Source organism: Canis lupus, chromosome 8 (genome assembly GCF_048164855.1).
Source record: "Canis lupus baileyi chromosome 8, mCanLup2.hap1, whole genome shotgun sequence".
Taxonomy (NCBI): domain Eukaryota; kingdom Metazoa; phylum Chordata; class Mammalia; order Carnivora; family Canidae; genus Canis; species Canis lupus.
This window is the reverse complement of record NC_132845.1, coordinates 53,022,928-53,041,443: the sequence shown is the minus strand read 5'-3', so window position 1 is coordinate 53,041,443 and position 18,516 is coordinate 53,022,928. Positions and strand designations below refer to the sequence as shown.

The 18,516-nt window shown below is 39.6% G+C and overlaps 2 protein-coding genes and 1 long non-coding RNA gene across 6 annotated transcripts in view; 1 reads left to right on the top strand and 2 right to left on the bottom strand.

The window, feature by feature from the left end:
• Window positions 1–2,191: 2,191 nt before the first annotated feature.
• On the bottom strand, window positions 2,192–3,361 carry LOC140638545 (uncharacterized). The gene is made up of 2 exons (XR_012035568.1): window positions 2,512–3,361; window positions 2,192–2,382 (listed from the first exon to the last, which is right to left on the bottom strand). It is a non-coding gene; the product is annotated as an uncharacterized lncRNA (long non-coding RNA).
• THUMPD1 (THUMP domain 1 NAT10 acetyltransferase adaptor) lies at window positions 2,970–11,843 on the top strand. The gene is made up of 4 exons (XM_072836072.1): window positions 2,970–3,290; window positions 5,401–5,575; window positions 6,751–6,999; window positions 8,170–11,843. Exons 1-4 carry the CDS (start codon window positions 3,060–3,062, stop codon window positions 8,589–8,591), a joined length of 1,077 nt encoding a protein of 358 aa, XP_072692173.1. The 5' UTR covers window positions 2,970–3,059; the 3' UTR covers window positions 8,592–11,843.
• A 691-nt stretch (window positions 11,844–12,534) lies between these two features.
• The window catches only part of LOC140638541 (acyl-coenzyme A synthetase ACSM4, mitochondrial), a 55,520-nt gene continuing 49,538 nt past the window's right edge, over window positions 12,535–18,516 (bottom strand). For all 4 annotated transcript variants that reach the window (XM_072836069.1, XM_072836068.1, XM_072836070.1 and 1 more), the window contains 7 exons: window positions 18,366–18,489; window positions 17,538–17,618; window positions 17,306–17,407; window positions 16,519–16,646; window positions 16,322–16,421; window positions 14,286–14,405; window positions 12,535–12,955 (listed from right to left, as the gene is read on the bottom strand). In XM_072836069.1, coding sequence (XP_072692170.1) covers window positions 12,869–12,955; window positions 14,286–14,405; window positions 16,322–16,421; window positions 16,519–16,646; window positions 17,306–17,407; window positions 17,538–17,618; window positions 18,366–18,489 — 742 coding nt within the window. In that variant the 3' untranslated portion in view covers window positions 12,535–12,868. The remainder of the gene's footprint in view (window positions 12,956–14,285; window positions 14,406–16,321; window positions 16,422–16,518; window positions 16,647–17,305; window positions 17,408–17,537; window positions 17,619–18,365; window positions 18,490–18,516) is intronic.

The following is an 18,516-nucleotide window of genomic DNA, read 5'->3' as shown; positions in this document are numbered from 1 at the left end:
AAATAAGATGATGACAAAATTTTTGGAAATAGTGGTAGATCCGGGATTAGAACAAGGATTAATGACTATTATTTCAGTGCCCCTTGTGCAGTATCAGATTACCTCTTTTATGATTTGTACAAACTCAAATCTGGCAGCAACTCTGTGCCTGAGGAGTAGTTGGGGGTGAGTATGGGGAGCAGTCACTGGATTTACAGATAAAAAGACCTCAGAGAAAGCAGTGTGAAATACGGAAGCCAACATTCTTGGTTTTAAGAATATTGAAACATATTCTGGCAAACTTAGGCTCAAAAAGTACTTAATAGAAGGCTTTGGGAAGGGATCCCTGGGTGGCGCAGTGGTTTGGCGCCTGCCTTTGGCCCAGGGCGCGATCCTGGAGACCCGGGATCGAATCCCACGTCGGGCTCCTGGTGCATGGAGCCTGCTTCTCCCTCTGCCTGTGTCTCTGCCTCTCTCTCTCTCACTGTGTGCCTATCATAAATAAATTTTAAAAAAATTATTAAAAAAAAAAAGAAGGCTTTGGGAAGCTGACAGGATTATAGGGAAGGCCAAAGGAACAGGTGCCAAGGATAGCTAGGGGAGCTAGGAGGCTGGAACTAGACCAATGTTCTGGAAAGTCTGGCACTGCCACCACTTCTGGAGTGGCTGCAATGCTGCTGATACTGGATTTGCGATGCCGCTGCCATTGGTGGGATGAATTCTAAATAGGCACTGCCCTTTTACACATTTGCTTCCAATTATCAGTCCCAGACAGAAGCATCCAGTTGATGAAGTTGAGGTGATGTGCTCACATTATAGGGTGGGAAGAAGGGATACCTGACATTTCAAGCTTCCACAATGCAAGGTGGGACCTGCTTCTACTTAGACTCATCCAATGATGGATTCCACCTCCTCCCCAAAAAAGGAGGTTCACTTATTGAGCAAACAAAAACAATAAATGTCAACCATATGTAGACAAAAACTAAAGAGGAAGTAATCATAGGTAGTCATTGTATATGTTCTACCCCAGTCTTCCCCTCTTGGTGATAGAATCTCATTATTTCTCTGCCTCCATCCCCTAGAATAATAGTAGTAAATAAAGACATAGTGGAAAATACTTCCTCAAGGATTCCATTTCTTATGAAATCACTTCCATATTTGGCCAGAAGGAGGCACCCTGAAAGGGAAATTAATATTTTCCATTTGTCCTACACTGCAGTGTGGAATAGGACAGTTAATACCTAGTACTAATCAGGAATGCTAGTATTAATATTAGTAATTTAAGCAAAAGAACCTAAGGGAAGATAAGGTTATGTGAGGAATATATATACACAAGACACATATATACATACATGTATATATATACAACTATACACATACACATACATATGTATTTACACATACATATAGTGAAGAAAAAAACCCAATTAACCATGAAGTTCAACATCAGGCTAATTACTTTTCCTCTTCTTAGTATTTTGTTGTTTCATACATAATAATTAAATCTCCAAATGTGAGATTGAAATATCTCCATCAATAAAATGCACAGCACTCCTGCATTTGCTCACCAAAGTAATACACCGTCAAAGGTGGAACACCAACACAAGGGATTCATAAAGTTCAAGTTGACTTTTAATTACTTGAACTTATATAAGGAGTTGGATTCTGAACTTTAGGGTATGTGGAATATTATGATGTTAGCTATGAAGGGATTGCTTACCTATCTAGACTAATGACTGCATTCTTAAACATTTGGGGGCCAGACATGAAGAAAATAGCAAGGGATATTTCATTGAAGAAAAGAAGAATCCTTTCCTATCAGCAAAAATTCTTTTATATGTATATGGATTTCTAGACTACTATTTCATATCAGCATGACTTTGTCATGGGAGTCACAAGAATGTCAATCTGAGAGATGCAGGCCTTACAATAACTAAGAGGTTTTTTTTTATTCCTGACTTTCTACTACCATCCACTCCACATTTTTGGGTCACTGGATTAGCTGATTCTTCCTGGAGCCAAAAAGGACAAACCCTCTTTTGGCTCTCCACGATTTTGTTCAAGAAGTGAGGATGTGATTTCCTATCCAAACCAAGTGCACCTGAAACAATAATTCACCAAAATGTCACTTGTTAGGACATCAGCATCAAAAGTGTGGAAAGAAATGGAAAGGGACAATATCTTGAGTATGAATATAAAAATACGTTACAAATTAAAATGTTCCCATAGTGACAATTTAATGCTAAGAAGTATGTCCAAGAGGCCCTTGGGTGGTGGTTAAGTAGTGAAGCATCTGTCTTCAGCTCAGGTCATGATCCCAGGACCGTGGGATCCAGCCCCACCTCCAGCTCCCAGTCGGCTTCTCCCTCTTCCTCTGCCTGCCACTCCTCATGCCTGTGTGTGCTATTTGTCAAACAAATAAAATATTTTTTTTAAAAAAGGGTGTTCAGGTTTCCTTGTACTTTATATTTCTCATGCTGATAATCAAGTCTCTGAGACTTATGATTTCTGTATAGTCTGTGTTCTATGTACCTCTGAGGGTTCCTCAACAGGAGTATAAAGTCTCTTGATTATGCACATTTCACCAGGACCAAAAAATAAGTAGGATGGTTTGGAAGGCCCCAGTGACTTCTACGAGACCTTGGCCTATAAGGGCAAGATGTATGTGAAGTGTGTCTTGCTTTGCCAACCTCAGTACTCAGGTCCATCACTAGCATTCAGGTACTTAATACATATTAACTGAATAAATCAATGAATATGAATGGTAAATGAAACGGTTCTTCGCAAGGACGGTCTACATCCAGTTGGAAGCCATCGTGTAAGTTTACAGACCAGCTCTTGCGGAAAGCGGCTTTCCCAGGAAGTCCGAGCATCCTTGCGCCGGTGAGCAGTAGGACTACTTCTTCTCCACAGCCTGCCTCCGACCGGCGCTGGGACCCGGCGCAGCACCGAAAGAAGCTTGGGGGCGGGGCTACGGGAGGCCGTGGCGCGCACACGACGTAACCAGCCCGCGCCCGCAGAAGTGAGGAAGCCCGGAGCTGAGGAGAAACACGTTTCTCGCTAGCCTCGGCTCGCGCGCCATGGCGACCCCCGTCCAGCAGCCTCCTCAGTCTAGCGGCGGAAAGCGCAAAGGCAAAGCTCAGTATGTGCAGGCCAAGCGGGCTCGGCGCTGCGACGGCGGCGGGCCCCGGCAGCTGGAACCCGGGCTACAGGGCATTCTCATTACCTGCAACATGAACGAGCGCAAGTGCGTGGAGGAGGCCTACAGCCTGCTCAATGAATACGGCGACGACATGTATGGGCCCGAAAAGGTACGGGCCCCGTAGCGTGCAAGCGGCCTTGGAGGGACGAGGCGATGCTCGAAAGGCCGGCTGCCCGGTGCGCGTGCGCGAGTTTTGTGGGGGAGCTAGCCAAGGGCGTGGCCTCGTCTGCGTTGCCGCCTCTTTGCCTTGTCTGGGTTGCAGACCCCTGCCGGGTCGTGGGTTTGAAAAGCCTACACCTTTGGGGTTTTTTTTTTTTTTTTTTTTCCCTCCCCATTAGTAGTCATAGTGGCTCCTATTTATAGATTGCTTCCGCAGTCCGCGTGTTGTGTTTCTGAAGCTCTCAAACGTTTACTGCTTCCAGTACACTTGTGAAGTAATTAATGTTCACGAGGACACTGAAGCTCAAGCAAGTTAAGTAAACGGTCCACATTCATACGGGGAACTTAATTTGTCCTCCTAGTTTTTGCATATCTTACCACGACTTTTACGCCACGGTTATCATATGTTTCTCCTAAGCCTTGTCTCTGAAATCGTGAGTTTAGTACCAGTGTTAGTTATTTTTTCAAATGCGTGTGTAAATGCAATTAAAAAGTAAAGTTTTTGGGGGGATCACTGGGTGGCTCAGGGGTTTAGCTCCTGCCTTCAGCCCAGGGCGTGATCCTGGAGACCCAGGATCGAGTCCCACGTCGGGCTCCCTGCATGGAGCCTGCTTCTCCCTCTGCCTGTGTCTCTGCCTCTCTCTCTCTCTCATGAATACATAAATAAAATCTTAAAAAAAAAAAAAGTAAAAAGTTTTGTACGCATACAAATTTTAGCAACACACTTTGGAAATCATTTTATTCTTGGCTTAGGATCTGGACTAATACATACACAAACACCTCAACGAATTAAAAGGGGAAGGATGATTTGGGGATTTGGATTCAAAATGTATTTATTTACTAGTTCTAAGGCTTGGGCCCCGGGCATATTATTTAATTATGCTGAGCTAAATAAAAAGGAAAAATGAAAGTGTATCTTAGAATGTTGACTAAAAACAGTGGCTTATGCAAATAAAATACAGCCTGGTATATAATAAAGGTCCTTAAATATGTATAATTATTATTAGCACCTGACTGGCATACTAATAATGGTGGGGCAGAGAACTGGGCGACCAGTGTCCTGTCCACACTGGTACCTTGAGCAAATTCTCGACTATTTCTGTTCCCTGTTCCTTAGTAAAATAGAAGTAAGGGTTGTTGTTGTTTTTTAATGCCATAACTGTTTGGTCTAATTGATGTAGTATTTGAATGTAGGCAAGATCCAAGCTGAGGGAGAAGGAAGAATTCTTGAGACTTTGGTGCAAAAAGGTGGTTTTATTAAAGCACGAAGACAGGGCCCACTGGCAGAAACAGCTGCTGCACCATAGTTATGAGGGGTGACTGACTATATAAATTGGAAGTTGGGGGAGGTAAAGGAAAAGAGAGGTTTTCAAAAGAATTTTTTTATGCTAAAGAAGACCTTCAAGATAGATAGAGACCTTGTCATTGTCAAGTTAGGGTTGTTTTTCCCTCTAGTACAGCAATAATAGTATGTTGGTTGGGAGTTTCCTTCTGGAAGTTAGATTATTGATAAGAATGCTCCCCCCCACCCCCCCGAATTAACGAAGACATTTGTAAACTGAGGGAAACTCTTGTCTTGCAGAACTCTGATCTCTATTAGCCATTTGTTTTTCCTTCCCTTAACTTTAGGGCAGCCAGAGTGCCTGAGGAATGTCCTACATATCCCACCTGTAGGGGGTGGTTGTGGGGAGTCAGCTTGGGCTTTGTCCTCACCTCGCCCTCTGCTCCTTCATCATAATCTCACCAAAAGAAGACTGCCTTATTAGGCACAAAGATATCTCTGATGGGATTAAGGTCTATCTTGAATTAATTCATCTGGTTGAGCACATTACCCAGTGTTCTAGAATGTTAAGGTACTTTTGAAAGCATTTTCAAGTTTTATGTGCCCCAGTCTGAGGGAACTCCCTTTTTCCTCCACATTTTGTAGGGAGCCATATATCAGTTTTTTAATAAAAAGCCTATGTTCAGTATTGATCCATCTGCTACTGGACATTTCACATCGTTAATTATAGCTTTTAATATGAGCTGTTTTTGCATTTCTGCTCATTTGTTTCATGCAGTTTATGGACAAAGATCAACAGCCCTCTGGAAGTGAGGGAGAAGATGATGATGTGGAGGCTGCTTTGAGGAAAGAAGTTGGTGACATTAAAGCCTCTACAGAGATGAAGCTAAGAAGATTCCAGTCAGTGGAGAGTGGAGCAAATAATGTAGTCTTCATCAGGACACTTGGGATAGGTGTGTCTGAATAATAAGCCTTAAGATTATTGAGCCTATAATATCTGGACCTCTCCTTGCTGCAGAACACTGCCTACAAAATGGCTTCATGGTTATGGCTCAGTTAATCATTTGATTGATCTTTTCCACACTGTTCTAGCACTAGGCATATGGAAAGGTAGAATGGGGTGGTGAACATCACATTGGCTTAGGAGTGGAAACCTGGCTTTGCCTCTTTCTTTGTATGTTTCTTTAGGTGAAGAGTACATATTCTGTCTAAGAGGAACAGCTGCTCTTCAGTGCCAGCCAATTTGGAATGGCTCCAGCCATCTGGAATGTAGTCCTATAGGGCCAGATCTCCTGATTTTTCAAAAGAAGTGGGAAATCTGGAGAAGCTCCTAGATTTTTTAATACAGTTAATTAATTTATTTATTTTAAAAATATTTTATTTATTTATGAAAGACACGCAGACAGAGAGGCAGAGAGACATAGGCAGAGAGAGACGCAGGCTCCATGCAGGAAACCTGATGTGGGACTTGATCTTGGGACTCTGGGATCACATCCTGAGCCAAAGGCAGATGCTCAACTGCTAAGCCATCCAGGCATCCCCAGTTAACTAGCTTAAAAATATTGAAAATACTGAGTAGCTCCAAACAGACTTGTAGATAGTGAGGATGGCCTAAGGACCACATCATGATCATGGTTTTAGGGCTCCTCTGAGTTCTGGGATCTAGATTTTTATGCAAACTTAACTGATGGATGAATTAAATCTTTTAAAGTGACTTGCAAATTTGTTTTTTTTTTTTTTGTAAAAAAAAGTGTACTGTTTAATATTATGTTTGTAGTTGCTGTTTTTGTAGGAAAATAGTATGGTGGTGTTGGACAAATGAGACATCACAAAAATGCTAACTCCAGTGTCTTCATGAAAAATTGTTTTTAGTGAAAGCAGTAATAATGCTGAAGAGTGACCATATTAGATATAGTAATATTCATTACAGGCAGTGAAGAAAGTTGAAAAAAGTTGGATTAGACTTACTAACATTTATTATGCTGATTTCTACTATACGTAGGTCACTGCCAATTAAAATTCATTTTAAAGAGTTTGAGGAGGTTCTAAACCGTCCGAGAATTTATATTTTTAATTTACTTGTTTGCTTAATTTACTTGTTGCTGAATTTTTTTCTTTTTTCCTTTAGAACCTGAGAAATTGGTACATCATATTCTCCAGGATATGTACCAAACCAAGAAGAAGAAGACTCGAGTTATTCTACGTATGTTACCCATTTCAGGCACGTGCAAGGCTTTCTTAGAAGATATGAAAAAATATGCAGAAACATTTTTGGAACCCTGGTTTAAAGCTCCAAACAAAGGGACATTTCAGATTGTATATAAATCTCGAAATAATAGTCACATGAATAGAGAAGAAGTTATCAAAGAATTGGCAGGTATGTTTCTCTTAGTGATTTATATTAGTATGCAATTCTAAATTCTTGAGTTTATGTTTCTTTTTTCTTTTCTTTTCTTTTTTTTTTTTTTTTTTTTACAATTTAAGGCTTATATTTTTGGGTATAAAAGAAGTATATTAGGGATCCCTGGGTGGCACAACGGTTTGGCGCCTGCCTTTGGCCCAGGGCACGATCCTGGAGACCCGGGATCGAATCCCACGTCGGGCTCCCGGTGCATGGAGCCTGCTTCTCCCTCTGCCTGTGTCTCTGCCTCTCTCTCTCTCTCTCTCTCTCTCTCTGACTATCATAAATAAATAAAAATTAAAAAAAAGAAGTATATTAAAATGTCCTCAAAATAGAGGTGCTTGGCTGGCTTATCCAATAGAGCATGTGACTCTTGATCTCATTGTGAGTTCAAGCCCATGTTGGGGGCAGAGATTATTTAAAAAAAAAAAAAAAAAGTCCTTAAAATAATATCAAACCTAACAGATTTCAGTATGTTAGATATGAGACTCTAGGGTAGGTAGAAATGAAATCTTCCAAGTCAAGATTGAATTTTTTGGGAAAAAAGTACTCTGATTAAATGTCTCAGGACTCCTAACTCTGGGAAACGAACTATGGGTGGTGGAAGGAGAGGTGGGCGGAGGGTGGGGGTGACTGGGTGATGGGCACTGAGGTGGGCACTTGACAGGATGAGCACTGGGTGTTATTCTATATGTTGGCAAATTGAACACCAATAAAAAAATAAATTTATAAATAAATAAATGTCTCAGGATTTCATTTGTATTTATTTATTGAAAGAGTTCACAGAGTTTTGTTTTGTTTTGTTTTGTTTTAAGATGTATTTATTTGGGAGATAGAAAGTGCACATGAGTGGGTGAGGTGGGTGGAGAAGGAGACAAGCAGATTCCCCATTGAGCAGGGAGCCTGACATGGGGCTCCATGCTAGGACCCTGAGATCATGACCTGAGCTGATGGCAGACACTTAAATGATTAAGCCACCCAGGTGCCCCAGAGTTCACAGAATTTGATTGAAGTCCATGTAGAAGAGTAGACGAGTATATATACTGGGTTAACAAGTCCCAAATGAAAAGATGAAGGACTCTGTTTGTATCTGTTGAACTTATGATATACTTCTCCCTCTAAATGTTTTCTTACTCTTTGTTACAGGAATAGTAGGCAGCCTCAATTCGGAAAATAAAGTGGATCTTTCCAATCCACAATACACGGTGGTAGTAGAAATCATTAAAGCTGTCTGTTGCCTGAGTGTTGTGAAAGATTATATGTTGTTCAGAAAGTATAATCTCCAGGAGGTGGTGAAGAGTGCTAAGGACCCATCACAACTTAACCCAAAGCAGCCAGCACAAGCAGGAAATGGGAAAGAAGCTAAATTGGAACCTGGTGACAAATCAAATGACCCAGCAGAAGGAAAAAACCAGCAAGTGGTACCCGAAAATAATGAGGACCTGGGGCAGACAAAACCAAGATCTGAGATACAGGTGGTGAATGAGGGAGGAGCTAAACCTGAACTTGAAAGTCAAGTCACAGAAAGATCGGAGTCAAATGAAAATGACCTCTCAGAGGAAAAATAATTCATTTGATGTTGCAGGTGGGTTTCTCAGATGGCGTTTGGTGAGATATTGCTAGGATTCCATATAAAATTGTGACTGACAGTATATCGTTTTTTTTTTTTTACCTTTGTGCACTATATAATGCTGAGCTCACAGTAGTGAACAGTGATTTAGCAATTCCGTTAATAATTCTGTTGGAGATCTTTTCACCCCCATATGCCAGTGTGCAATTAGGCCGATGTACACTTGGTTGCGCTGGGAGAAGCTGTGGATAAATGATGAACACTTGCATGGAGGGGGAGAGTGGAAGGAAGATAATGTTGGCCTCTCCCTCTTGATTAACCTCCCCAGCCTCCCCTGCTGCGCTGCCACCTGACTTATGGGAACAAACTAACTCTGTAAAAGAGAGTTTCATGGGGAATTTTCATTCCAAGGAAGGAATTTTTATGTGTTGCAGTTCAGCTGTCCCCTCCCACTTTGTTATAAACATAGCAAAAACAAAGGTCTTAGAGGTTTAGAAGTGAACTGTTTTTGTGAAGTTTTTCTTTTTGTGTGTGTGATTCTCTTACTTTGTTACTATGCCAGTTTTTATGTTTTATTAACATGTCACAAACATCTCTGATGATTTAGTGCTGCAATTTTTGAAGGCATGGGTGAGGTAGAAGAGGACCATTCTAGGCATAGAACTACAGGCATTTCTGATAAGGTTAGTGATAAAGAGTCTTCTGTGTTTCTTCAGGATGCCAGTGCAACAAGAGAGACAAATTCTTTATAGTGAAAGATACTTTTGAAATCCAAGCTATTCTCTTGCATTATACATTGTCTGTGGAATGGAACTTATAAACCTAGTATTTGCTCCAGCAATTGGAACTATAAATCATAACCATTTGATGATAAAGATGTTCATTATTTAAAATGACATCATGTAATATCAAAATAATAACTTTTGTTTAAAAAAATCACACTCAGGGGCACCTGGTTTGCTCAGTCTGTACAGCATGAGACTGTTGATCTTGGGGTTGTAGGTCTAAGCCCCATATGGGGTGTAGAGATTACTTAAAAATAAAATCTTAAACAAAAAAATCACATTCAGTTAAAGGTTTAGGAAGCAAATTATTTAGTAGCAGCAATTACACTACGAAAAGAAAAACTCACATAGTTGGTGAGACTAATACCAACATTAAATGCTAGAGCAGGAAGCTGTACAAGAACCTGAAAAGCAGCAGCTTCTCAATCTGGGTTGATGAGTCAGCAGATTTCATGAATATTTGCCATACTGTAGCCTTGGTAAGATTAAAATTCAAGAAGGCTTTTTCTGTGAGGAGCCTCTCAAAACAAAAGGCAATATAAATTTCATGGGTTTTCATATCTGAGGACTGAAGGTCTGTCATGAATAGTCCTGGTGCTCATGGTTGCCTCCATGACAAGTTTTGCCTTATTTTGGTAAAAGAAAATCCTGATGTTGATGTTACAGCACACTACTTTCTTCACAGAGAGGTGCTGATATATAAAAGGAGATGAAGTGAAGAAAGTTCTGGATAATGCTGTAGAAATTGTTAACTTTATTAAAGACCCATGTATGCAAGAATGTTTGAAAACAAAACTAAAGTCTGAACAAGGAGCACATAAATCATCATACAGAAATTCAGTGGCTTGTCAGAGGATGAGTTCTCAACAGGATATTTGAGTTGAAAGGTGAATTGCCAGAGTACACACAAGGAAATACTGGCCAGATTTTGCTGAGTGCTTTGGAGATGAAAGATGGCTACAAAAACTAGTCTATTTAGTAGACATTTTTCATCACATGAACCAATGAGACCAGTTTCTTCAAGGTTCTGGAGAAAATTGTTTTGAAAGTAATAAGGTTCTCAGATTAAAAAGACACAGACTTCTTTGGAACTATCACTTTGCCAAAGGAACTCTTGAAATGTTTCCATAGCCACTTGGGCTTGAGAATGAAGAAAAGATAGCAATAAGTCTGCAGTCTTAACTAAAACTCTCCACGAAGAACTACAAAACCAAATTAAATAGCATTACCCCTCCTTTTCCTAAAACTGGTTTATGACTGGGTGAGGAACCTCTTCTCTGAATCTCAGTTTAAGATTTTCTCTGGGAGAATAGAAAGAACTCTGTAAGTCATAGTCTGATAGTTCTGGGTTTCTGTGAAATAAGAGTATCCTTAACTTAGTGCTCACACTTGCATGCCATGAGAGTTCCCTTAATTTGGAAGTTTTTTTCAAGATTTCCTCCAAGGTAAACTTCTGAAAAATGTTGGAAAAGATGGACACCAAAGAGAGCTGCATACTAAGTCCAGATTGAGAATAAATATTAAGAGGCTGTGAAATTTACTTTGAGAGATGGGTTTATTAAGTTTTAAAAAGTTCAGAAGTATTATAAATGTTGAGTCTTCCTGCACCAATATCTGTGTTTTTTTAATGGTTAGGGAATATGGGAATGTATTTTTATCCTCCTAAACTAGTGGTCCAGACTGGAAGGATTGGGGAGGGGCAAAGACTAGAGACTGGACCTTGGTAATGCAGATGAGGCTCTAACTTCCTTCTACATCTTTTTAGATACTTAGATACTCTTAATAGGTTGAAGTCACCTTGAAAGGATGTTAAGAGCATTGTAGTGTCATTTGCATGAACACGGAGGATAGGACTTTGGTGCCTTCATCAGACTTGCTCCAAGACAAAGATAATTTTATTTTGATAGTTCAAGACTCTGGGACTGTGGGAATAAAATCGGCCATAAGCTTATAGAACATCCAACTCTATGGAACTGGATTCCTTACTTTGTGAAAGCTGCTACTCTACAGAAAGATTTAGTAGTTTGTATTTAATCTTGTATTTATTTGTATTTGGTAAGACCTGAGTACAAGTGTTCTTCCCTAGCTGTAAAGCACTGTGTTCTGTTGGAATCTGAATTCATTCATTGATGTATTTTCAGGCTTCTCATCTTCATTGTCATTGACAGTTAAGCATGTTTTATAAATGACAAGATTCCAGGGTGGGAATGGAGTGGTTTCTTTCTTTTAATTTTTTATTTTTTAAGTTATGTCAATTTAAAAAACTCTAGTGTTGTGATTTAGTAAAGCGGATTTGCTCTGGAGGAAAGAGTGTTAAACTTGGTATTTTGAAACATGTTTGTTTAAGATTATCATTTCCAAATGTTGTTTTACTTGTACTTTGCTTTTGGTATGGCCAAATATTTCGCTTGTTTTTCATAGTTCCTGATATTTTCAGAAAAATCAAAATAAATTTGTTCCCTGAAGATTGGTGCTCTGTGCTCTTTCTTTCTTCCTGCCTCTTAGTAAAGCTCTTGCTTTATAATAAATATCTCATAACTGATCCTTATATGTCAAATTATATATCAAAAGTTATGTTCATTGATGATATACATGATATAAAACTTTTAGTAATTGCTCTTGATTAATTATTTGTAAGTAATCCAAACTTCAGATATTTTCCAGTCAACTTGCTTCAAAAGGGAGGTATAGGGCACCTGAGTGGCTCAGCTGGTTAAGTGTCCAACTCTTGATTTCAGCCTGGGTTATTAGCTCTAGCCCCTAGTTGGGCTCTCTGCTCAGTGGGGAGTCTGCTTGGGATTCTTTCTCCCTCTCCTTCTGCCCCTCCCCCTCTCTAAAATAAACATCCTTAAAAGATACAGTAATACAGTATTTAATTAAATTTACTTACTGGCTTTTGAATTACTTATATTCCTTATTTTAAAATTAATATTTTAATTCACTTTTTTTTTTTTAAGTAGGCTCCATGCTTATAGAGCCCAAAGTGGGGCTGGAACCCACCATCCTCAGATTAAGACTCAAGCCAAGATCAGGAGTCAGGTGCCTAACCAACTGAGCCACCTAGGCACCCTTTTAATTCACTTTGAAGAACTAGTAATATAAGATGTTAAGCAGAAGAATTTTTTTTTTAAGCAGAAGAAATTCTATCTTGAACACTTTTCTTAGAATAATTGTTCTAATCTTTATTTTGACTTAGGCACAAGATACATTCATTGTCCACTGTGCTTTTCTAAGTAATCATTTTCTATTTTAAACCCTGGAAGTCATTAAAATCATTGCCTCTGTCACTTTGGTCATTATAACTGTTTTCTTCCCAAATATTTTTAGATCTTTTTTGATTTAATTTTTGATTAAGTACAGAACAAAGTATAGGGTTTTTCAACTAGAAAAAATCTTCAGCATTGTAATAGAGTAGTCACTAAATTATCAGAAAACAAGGAATAAAAGAAAGCAAGCCTATGACTACATAATGCCATAGTTTCTTATCAGGCTATGTCCGACCCCATTCGTGGTCTCTCAAAACGTGGCGTTTGATTTTCCCAGTGACTGTCTTTGGGAGTTCTGGAACAAATTCCACCTGATTAACAGAGAAACATACTATGAGACACAATTCCATTTGACAATCCCAGTTGTCAGTACAATAGGGAGAGCATTTGTGTAACTGGCGAGTTTGAGTCTGGGGGTTGTTTTAGCTTAAGCTCATTAAAATTCTTGTGTTTATACAGTCCAGTTGACATTGGAGCTACATCATGAGTTTTTAGTGCAAAGGCTATATGCTTTGTCAGAAGAATATAATAATACCTTTACTCTATTGCTTCCCTTCCAGTTCCAACTAGACCTAGGCCTTTACTACCCCAGGGAAACAGAGGCCACACCTAAATGCACAGAGAAACCAGTTAATTCATGGGTTTTGGGCTTTTAAGACCTGTGTCCAACAGTTTCTGAAGGAGACTTTGAGAGATAATTTTGAGTACAATTTTCCCTTCATGCTCATGGTAAAATCTGTTTTCCCTCCCTCGAGATGTCACTATTTAAAAATTTTCTCAACATTCTGAAAATCAACTGGTGACTGATTTAGTAAATTTAATGGAGAAAATGTAGCTAGTTCTTCGGCTGAAGTTAATGACCCTTTTGGTTGAAATACCAATTGAAATGGAATGCTCATATCAGTATCAACAAGATTCCAGGATGAGAAGAAAGGAAATTGCAATGCCATCTCTATGTTTTTAAAACTTTTTTTTTTTTTTAAAGATTTATTTATTCAGAGAGAGAGAGAGAGAGAGGCAGAGACACAGGCAGAGGGAGAAGCAGGCTCCATGCAGGGAGCCCGACGTGGGACTCGATCCCGGGTCTCCAGGATCACACCCCGGGCTGCAGGCGGCGCTAAACCACTGCACCACCGGGGCTGCCCGCCATCTCTATGTTTTTATGTAAAATTATTCTCAAAACCTTCCTTGAAGGTTTCGGAAGAGATTTTACAGTTTCTTTGGATAATATCTTTTTTCTGAACCTAAGTTTGGTCACTTGATACTTAAAGGCTTGTGCTTTGAATTTGGAAGAGTATTCTGGCTTGAGGGTCATATGATAGCTGAATCAGGTATGGTCTTTAAAAATTTTCCACCACTTTTTTTTCTCATGGAATGGGACTGATTAGTCTTATAAACTGATGAGTTTCTTTATAAAGTAGATACTCAGTGTTGCAGAGTTGATCAAAACTAGTTTATCAAACATTAAGTGTTCTAAAATAAATTTTCTAAAGCAAAATTATTAGGGCTAAACAAGTTAAAATAGGTGTCTTCAACTTACATAATGAGCTACCCTAAAGTTAAAAGCTAATAAAATCTATGTACTTAATAGCTTAGAGCTTGTTTGATAACACTCTTCACTTCTGGGCAAAAAATACTTACCTTTCTTGGATATTTGTAAGGTGCAGTTGTTTTTTTCACATGATCCTGAAGTTCAAGAGTTAATTTCTCTGGGTTGGATGATTTAAAGGGTGCAGATAAGACAACAAAGGCTTTCACTACCTGCAGAAGAAAAGTCCATTTATATTGATGTTTGTTTTTCAGACACATCAAGAGTTGGAACCAAGGCTGAACACAGGTACTTAAAATTATTTGTTAATAGCAGCTTGATGCAAATCCAGAGATCTCCTCTGAAAAGAGCTTGGATACAAGTCAGGTTTTGAGATCTAATTCCAGATAAATGGTTTGAGTGTGAGGAGAACAGTGTTTCGATAAAGCTAAAAGTTGAGTTTTATTTACATGTCACACATATATTTAACATTTCAGTCGGGGTCCTAATATTATACAGGCAGTTCTTGATTTACAGATGACCACTTCAAACCTACACTGTTAGAAGCATGTAATAGGGAGACAAATGGTTCCAGAGAATATGGCTTGAAAGGGATTTGGGGAGGTTTGGTGGAGGGATTTGTATGCTGCAAGATGAACTCTCAGGAGGGATTCATCTACCTCTGAAAAGTCTTTTCTGCTAAATATTTTTTGCTTCTCTTCTGAATACTATTCAAAACCCACCAATTAGATAATTACTGAGATTAGTTAAGTATAATTTAAATGATCAATTATTCATACACTGATTCCAGTTGGTATTTACTTCTAATGTTCAGATGAAATCAAATATATTGAGAGAATGAGAATATGGTGGCAGGAAAAAATGCTTTGAAGAATGGAATCCATTGAGTGTGGAGGTGGTACAGGAGGTTTGAGTATGGGATCGATAGAGTCACTGCAGAGGCTCACTGATATGTAAAAGACATTGTAGAGGGTGCATAGGTAGCTCAGTTGGTTAAACCTCTGTCTTTGGCTCAGGTCATGATCCTGGGGTCTTGGGATAGAGCCTCACACTGGCCTCCATGCTCAGTGGGGAGACTCCTGCTCCCTCTCCCTCTGCCTGCCACTCCTCTGCTTGTGCTCTCTCTCTCTCTCTCTCTCTGTCAAATAAGTAAAGTCTTAACAACAAAAAAAAAATGGCATCAGAGAAGGAGATGTGAAAGGATGCTGATACACAAGCTGTTTTTGAAATTTTGCTGAGTCTGTAAGAAACTTCCTTGAGGAAAGGAAATGTCTACCTTCCATACTACATGGCTTCCTCCTAAAACTAAGTCTTGTCATCCCCCAAGTTCCCTTTCATTAGGTCCTAAGTAGGCTTGTGGGACTTGTTTGGGAACCTAGCAACCACCTTCTATTTTCATTGTTTCTGTGAAAAAATGTAGTTTGATTTCCATGACAGTCATACACACAGTAAAATCTGCTTTTTCTTATGCAGCACCTAATGGCCCCTTTTAGTAATAGTACACTGATTTTCCTATGGAGTATTACCCTAACTTCTCTCTCTGGAGGTGTTGGCACTAACTTCTACCTCCAATGACTAGTATATGATCCAGGTCTGGCTAGTGAGCATATACCATTCCCTGGACCACATTGGTTAGATATGTGATCTAAGATAGGCAAATGTTATTCTGGGAATTGCTTGAAACTGTTAGAAAAGGAGCTGTCTCCTTTACTGGTTGTTATGCTGTGTACATTTGGAGTCGGTTGCTACCAAGTAGGAAGAACCTACCTGAATGGAGCCAACCTAAAGAACAACAGCCAGGAAGATGAAGAAAGACAGAGTTTTGCTAACTTGACATGAATCCTTGGATGTAGCTGTACCTGAAAACCTCACTTACATGTGAGCCAATAGATTCCTTTTTTTTTAAAACTTAAGTCAGTTTGAGTTGAGTTTCTGTCACTACTAAAAGAATCTTAATACATCCCCCTTGGGACACAGCTCATTTGTAAAGTTGAGTGCCTAGTATACATTTTTGTCACATGTGCTTCAAAACAAGAATTACATGACTACTCCTGATTCACTCTCCAGAGTGGTCAAATGGATAGAATTGGAAAATATGAAATTGCTACTTTAATGACATTTACTCTACCTCTCCTCTGATTGGATCTGGACTACTGACCACAGCTGATTCAACCACTGCTGGGTGTTCAATTAGCGCACTTTCTACTTCAAATGGCCCAATACGGTACCTAGAAGAGGAAAAGAAGCCCTTGATCACTATATCACTCAAGTAGGAGATCTCCCCCTGGCAATCTGTTACTCTGTAAGAGTGGCAAGTATACAAACCCAGAAGATATGATGACATCATCAGCTCTGCTGACAAACCAGAAATACCCATCACTGTCCATGATGCCTCTGTCTCCAGTGACATAAAAATCTCCTCTTATTGTGGCAGCAGTTTTCTCTGGATTGTCCTAGGAATCAAAGATGACTTTGGGGGTGAATTTGGTTAGGATAGAAAAAGGGATATGGCACCCATGCAGTGACTAGTACATTGCACATACTATTTCCAAAAGAATATAATTTTTTTTAGGGCACCTGGGTGGCTCAGTCATTAAGCATCTGCCTTTGGCTCATATCTCAGGATCCTGGGATCAAGCCCCATGGGCTCTCTGCTCATAGGAGAGCCTGCTTCTCCCTCTCCCTCTGCCTGCCACTCCCCCTGCTTGTGTTCTCTCTCTCTCTCTGTTAAATGAATAAATTCTTAAAAAAGAAAAAGAAATTTAAAAGGTGGTTCCTACTGTAGAATACTAAAGGTTCAAGAGTATAATGAAAAGGAAACCCCACTTCCACCTCTTCTGTCCCATATCACCCCCTCCCTGCTCTCTGCAGCTTGCCTAGTTGTCTTTTCTGGGGACGAGCATGACAACTGGTTTCTTATACATAGAATTTAATCTTTACAACCCATAGGAGATTGGTGATATTCTCCCCATTTTACAGTTGATGAAGTAGACTTGGATTTTGTGACTTGCCCAAGGTTACACAGCAACACATGGTGGATATGAAATTTGTACCCAAGTCTAAATACCACCTTTCTATTAACTTATGAGTAGCACATTCTCCATTCTTGTACCACATATTCAGAGAAGAAACAGAAGGGCCTTGTGGACTTCAGTCTGAGGGCAATTTCCCCTTCTTTGCCAGGTGGTAAGACGTTGCCATTTTCATCTATAATCTAGAATGAAAGAAAATTTAGATTCCTAAAATTTTCTTTTTACAAAATGAAAACAGGTTATGAATAGTTGTACACTGAATAGCAGAGAACTGTAAAACATTCTTTGTTGAAACAGTCAGATATTACCCACCTGGACATCATAGGGTAGTACTCCTTTCCCCATAGAGCCTGGTTTAATTTCTTGTCCTTTCTGATTGGCACAAATTATTCCCTATTGAGAGAACATGTTTTATATAAGAATATAAAAATTCATTTTCTGTAGCTATTTATATCATGACAATACAACATAAGAGTCAGTTTTGACTGGACTGATTTTCTCGGCATGCATGCTTGTCATATATATATATATATATATATATATATACACACACACACATATACACACACATATTATTTTAGAACAGTGCTTCTCAAATGTGAGTATATGTCAGAATCATCTGGAACATTCATTTTTCAAGCACAGATTGCCAGGCTCCATCCCAGAGTTTCTGATTCAGTAGTTCCAGCTAGTGTGGGGTGGGATGTCTGAGAATTTGTGCTACTACCGAATTTCCACATGCTGCTGATGCTGCTGGATTTTGGACCATACTTTGAAAAACTGCTCTTTTAGACTAAGGGTGCCATTTAGTGGTGCCATCTTGGGATAAATTCCCCACTGGGGCTTCTCTGATGTCCTCAGTACCGCTGAGAAGATGAGCCACATGATTCTGACTCTCTCCAACCTAGCTTTTAAGACTTCTGAATGGGGAGAAAACAGAAAGACTGCAGGGAATAATCCTAATTCCCCTCTAGCCAAGCCTAATTGGGCAATTCAGAGGTTCTGGTAGTTAATGGCAAGGTAAAGTATTCTAGGAAACTCCATAAAAATTTAGAGCACCAACAGGGCTCTTCAGGGGCTCATTCTGGAGTTGAAAGTCTCCCAATATGCTAAAATTTCAACATTTCCCATTAAACATACCACTTCTGTCTGTCCATAGCCTTCATACAGCTCCAGCCCAGTTTGTACCTTCCACTGTTCCAGCACCTCTGGGTTCAGTGGCTCCCCTCCGGTCAAGCAGTGCTGTAGTTTCTTGAATTTATATCTGCAGACACAGAGTCTCATGGAGTCT